The sequence below is a fragment of the Bos mutus genome, chromosome 22, assembly GCF_027580195.1.
Source record: "Bos mutus isolate GX-2022 chromosome 22, NWIPB_WYAK_1.1, whole genome shotgun sequence".
NCBI classification, from domain to species: Eukaryota; Metazoa; Chordata; class Mammalia; order Artiodactyla; family Bovidae; genus Bos; species Bos mutus.
The window spans coordinates 10460305-10466304 of NC_091638.1; the positions used below are offsets into that span (position 1 = coordinate 10460305).

General features: G+C 47.6%; 1 protein-coding gene across 1 annotated transcript in view; it reads left to right on the forward strand.

Annotated features, from left to right (window-relative positions):
* Positions 1 to 5501, forward strand: part of STAC (SH3 and cysteine rich domain) — a 115027-nt gene extending 109526 nt beyond the window's left edge. Inside the window, 1 exon segment of the mRNA XM_070359494.1 lies at positions 3754 to 5501. Within this exon segment, the coding sequence (XP_070215595.1) occupies positions 3754 to 3852 (99 nt within the window). The 3' untranslated portion in view covers positions 3853 to 5501.
* Positions 5502 to 6000: the final 499 nt, after the last annotated feature.

A 6000-nucleotide genomic window follows, 5' to 3' on the forward strand; every position in this document is an offset into this window, starting at 1 on the left:
CAGTATAGTACTATATAACTGACTGTGTTAGTTGGGTAACTTGGCTAACTTTGTTGGACTTATGAACAACTTGGACTTACAGACATGTTGGAATGGAACTGGTTTGCATTTAGGGGACTTAAATTTGTTACAGCAACAAATTTATAATTTAAATTTGTAATTTGTTACAGCAACCACAGGAAACCAATCTAGATTTGTTTCATGTGCAAAAGCAACTTGGCAGACGTGATTATGTCGCAGGTTATGGACCCTGTGGCAGGGGGTAGCCTGGACTGTCTAAATTGGCCAAATCTAATCACTTGGGCCCTTAAAGGCAGTGAAACGTAGCTTCCAGGAGCCAGAGAGATGCAGCAAAAGAGGGTAGAAGAGAGATGAGGCAGAAGGGTAGGTCAGAGAGAGATTAAGTGTGGGAAGGACTCAGCCCGCCCTTGCTGGATGAAGATGTAGGAAGGGGCCTCAAGTCAGGGAGTTCAAGTGGCCTCTAGAAACTGAGAGTGACCCGGGCTGGCAGCCAGCAAGGAAACCAGGACCTCAGGCCCACAACTGCAAGTAATTAAATGCAGCAACAACCTAAATGAGCCTGGGACGGGATTCTCTCGTAGAGAAACGGGAGGGAAGAAGGGGGAATAGGACCTACTGACTCCTTGACATTGGCTTTGTGAAGCCCAGAGCAGAGAAAATTAGCCAAGCCCACCAGATATAGGACTTAGAAAGCTGTGACACCAGACTGTTGGGGTGTTCTGTTTTGTTTTGGTAGCCCTGATACTTTTTATTTTTTAAATTAATTTTTATTGGAGTATAGTTGCTTTACAATGTTGTCTTAATTTCTACCGTACCACAAAGTGAGTCAGCTATAGGTATACATATTGGATTGTGTTGTTGAAAGCCACTGAGTTCATGGTCATTTGTTAGGACAGCAGTAGTAAACCAATACATATCTCAAGTTGCAAAACTCCGATTGAGGCGACTTCCAAAGGTATGTTTTACTAAGATAATGAGAGATCTGGATACAGGGCAGTTCTTGGATTTGTAATTCAGCAGTTTGATCCCAGAATCAAGGATCTGGATTCCTCCATCCCTCTGTTATGCTAATGTTGAAATGCTAGCCACCTCCCCTAGTGGTCACAGAGGGTTGCAGGCCCTCCAAGAATCCTTGCCCGAAGAAAGACATTTTTCTTCCCGGTGCATTTCTTACAAAAAAAGAACAAATCTTCCCAGAAGTTTCCAAGCAGATAGTCCTTCCTGTTTCATTGGCTAGAGCGAGTCCCATGGGAACCATGAGGAGAATCGCTGGCACAGAGGACAGAAACACATTTGGACCAATTAGGATTTATCTGAGTCCTGCAGGCTACAGATGAACAGCAGAACAAAAGTCCCCACTCTGCTGCGTGGGAAGAGGGCAGTGATGACTGTTGATGTCAGCCAAGCATGTCTGTGGCATCTTTTAGTCTGGTAGATTTATCCGTAGTCCAGCAGCACAACTTGCTCCTGTCATCAGTTGAGCTCCCCTCCAAAGGTCTTAGAGAAATTTCAGCTTCTGGAATGGTTGTCAGTCTGAGTGTTCAGTATTTCGACACTTCTTCTCCAACTCCAATTCCCTATCTTTTCCCAGGTATTTTGAGAGGAAGACTGAATTCAAGAGTTCTAGGCAAGAAATCTTTTGAGATAAAATGACTGTCCATCTGCTGTAAGAGGCAGCATATTTAAATGTTGATGAGCGTGGAGGCAGGACTGCCCAAGTGGCTCAGAGGTTAAGAATCCACCTGCAGTGCCCAAGACGTGGGAGACATGGGTTCGATCCCCGGGTTGGGAACATCCCCTGGAGGAAGGCAGGGCAACCCACTCCAGTATTCTTGCCAGGAAAATACCATGGATAGAAGAGCCTGGCAGGCTACGGTCCATAGGGCTGCAAAGAGTCTAACACAGGACTGAAGTGACTGAGCATGTACGCACACACTAGCTTGAAGGCAATGCAAGAGGAAACCTTATTAGCATATGTGCTCTCAGAAGTGAGTTAGACTGTAGGACTTTAGCCAGATAGGCCCAACATTGGATGGAGCCAAGTGGGGCACTTAACCCACAGGTAGGAGATTTTTGAAACGTGAAGCAGGCACCAGTCCATGGTGTGCCCCCAGCATCAGGAGTCACACATCAAGCTCTCTAAGTATCCTGATATGTAACTATAAATCTCCTTATTCTGTGTCAAAGAAGAGCCCACTCTGTTGGTTTCTGTTGGAGCCCTGTCTGCATCTCCTTCACTAGATGGGGGCACCATCTTCTAGTTGCCGTGTCAATGACTAACAACTCATAGCTGCCCTTTCTCCAGCGAATCCCCCAGAGAGGTTATGCTTCTCACTCGACAGTGATATCTATATCAACATGTGGTCCAAATTGCCAGACCCCTTGCTTCTAAGGGAGTCAATGACACAGTTAAAACTCTGGAGGTTGCTGTAGGATCAGGCTGAGGTTCACGTCCAGCTGAGCCCATAAGCTTTCCAGCTCCTTCTCCTGCCCTATCCTGTTTCCCTCACTTCCCACCTCCCCAGAGCACTCCCACGGCAGGTCACTTGTGCAAGGATTCTTATCTCAAGCTCTGTTCCTAGGGAATTCAGCCTAAGACACAACCCACCACCCTTGGGAGCAAGTTCAACAGGAGAAACTCACAACACAATAACAGTTCTTTGAAACCACTTCTCACTTACAGCTGGAACATACCCACCCTTCCATTCCATTGGAAAGTCAGTTGTGTCCAACTCTGTGACCCCATGGACTATACAGTCCAGGGAATTCTCCAGGCCAGAATACTAGAGTGGGTAGCTATTCCCTTCTCCAGGGGATCTTCCCAACCCAGGAATTGAACCCAGGTCTCCTGCATTGCAGGCAGACTCTACCAGTTGAGCCACAAGGGAAGCCCTTCCATGCCTTTCAATGTCATGTAAAGGGTGAATGACAAAGTACCCAAGTGGATATTAACCACCTCCTTTTAAAGTCTAGTGTAAGCAATCCTGCTCTGAAATATACAAGAAATGAGTGTGTGTGTGCTCAGTCACGTCCAACTCTTTGCAACTCCATGGAGTGTAGCTTGCCAGGCTCCTCTGTCCATGGGATTCTCCAGGCAAGAATACTGGAGTGGGTTGCCATTTCCTTCTCCAGGGGATCTTCCCAACCCAGGGATGAAACCCACGTCTCTTGTGTCTCATGCGTTAGCAAGCAGATTCATTGCCACTGTGCCGCCTGGGAAGCCCCAAAGTATGCAAGATATTAGAGTCTGTTTGTTTGGGACAAGGAATGAAATCACTTCCTTTGACTTCCTGATATTTTACGTATAAACTTCCGGGTATATGACAGGAGCCCTCTAAGTGGTGGCTGTTATTTTGGATTGTAAAATAATGCATCAAGACTCAGTGAGTGGCGCATGCTAGGCTCTGTGCTAAACGTTATTCCGTCCTTCTGGGGTCTCTCAACAGGGACACTTGAGAAGGGAACACAGAATCATCACCTCCAGTCCTGCTTTACTGATCCTCACTCATAAAGCTGAATCTCAGAAAACATTGCATGCCTGGATCTAGTTCCAAACCCAGGGTGGTACCTAATTTCTTATCAAATATTTTTCTGTCCAAGCCACAATTTCCCTAAACCAGTCCCTCTTTTCCAATTTGGTGTCGGCTGACCTCAGCCAGCAGTGATACAAGCCGCGGGTTCTGGCTTCTTTCCTTTTCACACGTGTCTTTTTTTCTCCTTCCTTTTATTCAGATCTGTGTGGCTTCTGAAGAAGAACAAGACGGCTTTATCAGAGTGCTCAGTGGAAAGAAGAGAGGCCTGGTCCCCCTCGATGTTCTAGAAAACATCTGATTGCTGGCCCCTCCTTTTGAAGTCGGCAAGCCCTGGGGTGATGCCTCATCTCACACTGTGTTAACCCAGAGGAGCTGCCGTGCTGACCAGCTACCCAGGAAACAGTGAGACGAGACTCAAGGGTCTGAGACTGTGGGGGAACAGCCTCAAGGCAGGGAGCCCATGGCACAGCACGTCCAGGCTGCCCAAGGTGGGGGTGAGGCTGAGAGCTTCGGCTTGTGGAGCCAAGTGCAGTACCCAGCAGGTGGTAACCACTGTTGTCCCCAGAACTCGGCTCCCTCCCCCTCCATGTGGTGTAAGTTAACCCTCTGGAGGGCGCTCCAGTCTGTGGGGTGGCCTCAGGGTGAGGCTCGGATCCACATAGCCAAGTGTGATTCTGGTTCCAGACCTTTGTCCCCAGTTCCCACCAGTCAGCATCGTCACATGTGAGAGCCCTGCAGTCTTTCTGCAGAGCAGCAGGAAGCCCTACTCCCTAACCCCTAACATGCCAGTGCTCCCCACAGACCCCCACTGCCACTTTACAATCCAGCCAAATTTCTGTCCTCAGCATACATCCTGGTGGTGTGTGTTAAGGTATGCAGGCTAAGCTAATGTGGCAGCAACTTGAAGACCGGATCTGCCCCGGAACTGCCGTCAGGCAGTCGCTCCTGCCACTCATTACCGGATGCAGGCTATGAAGCATGGAGATGCTGGGTCAAGCGGGGGAAGGTAGGGCAGAGAGCTCTTATTTATTGATGCTATGCAGCCCCTTCCTTTCGATGATGAAATCCTTTCCCCGAGGAGATGGAGCTGGGGACGTGAATGTGCAGAAAGTCTGTGAGAGCTTCATCTTCATTTGACATCTTCTGTATTGGGGGAAGTTCCCCCTCCTGCCATCCCGTAGGACTCCCTTTTGGAGGCTGAGCCCACCTTCCAGGGAACCGGAATCATGGAGAAGAAACAGAAACAGCATCTTAGGAGAAAAGTAGCCAGATTGGAATCCATTCTTCTTTAGGGCAGGATATTTTGCCCCAGCAGATGTAAAATGGAATGTAATCCATAATGCTTCATCCCTCTGCAAGCAGAGGCCCTTGGTCCTATTTAGCATCAACTAGAGGAGTCCCTCTTACTCTGTATGTACTACTGTTTACAAGAACACAATATACTGTGATGCCTTCCTCCTCCAGCCTCCTACTAGCATTCAGACTCGCATCTTATTAATACAGTTAAACTTCGGTTCAGCGACCTTGGAATCAATGTCAGTTTGGTTTATTTTGTTATAGAGCAATAAAGTCATTAGAACAATTGGTTTTTAAAAGACTTAAGTGGATGCATCCTGTGCATGTAAACGTTATTTCCCAAACCAAAGCACCGTCTGTCTCCATTCGTTTCTTTTTTCACCGCTCAGTGTGAAGTTAGGAGCTGAGACAGGATGGCTGCTGCTTCCACAGTAGTTTGGATGCCTTACTCTCATTTCAAAGCCAGCATCCAGAGTGTCCTCCGTCTCTGATACAATGTGAAAACTGAGTGTGCAGAGTCAAGACGGATTCTTCAAGAGCCAGGGCGGATAACGTGACTGCCAGTCCATTGAAGGGAATAAATACAAATGCTCTCTGCCTCTTAATCCCATCTAATAAAGACAACACAGTGGCTGGAAGGAGCACAGAAAACATGTGTCCTGATCTCTTCTTTCTAGTGGAACATCCGCTGAAGCTTTGGGGTACAGTTTTGTCACATCCTCAGTTCAGTTCAGTCACTCAGTTGTGTCCAACTCTTTGTGACCCCATGGACTGCAGCATGCCAGGCTTCCCTGTCCATCACCAACTCCCGGAGCTTACTCAAACTCATGTCCACCAAATTGGTGGTACCAGCCAACCATCTCATCCTCTATTGTCCCCTTCTCCTCCCACCTTCAGTCTTTCCCAGCATCAGGGTCTTTTCCAATGAGTGAGTTCTTTGTTATCAGGTGGCCAAAGTATTGGGGTTTTCAGCTTCAGCATCAGTCCTTCCAATGAATATTCAGGACTGATTTCCTTTCGGATGGACTGGTTGGATCTCCTTGCAGTCCAAGGGACTCACCACTCTCTGTGGTGTTCAGTCTCCAACACCACAGTTCAAAAGCATCAATTCTTTGGTGCTTAGCTTTCTTTATAGTCCAATTCTCACATC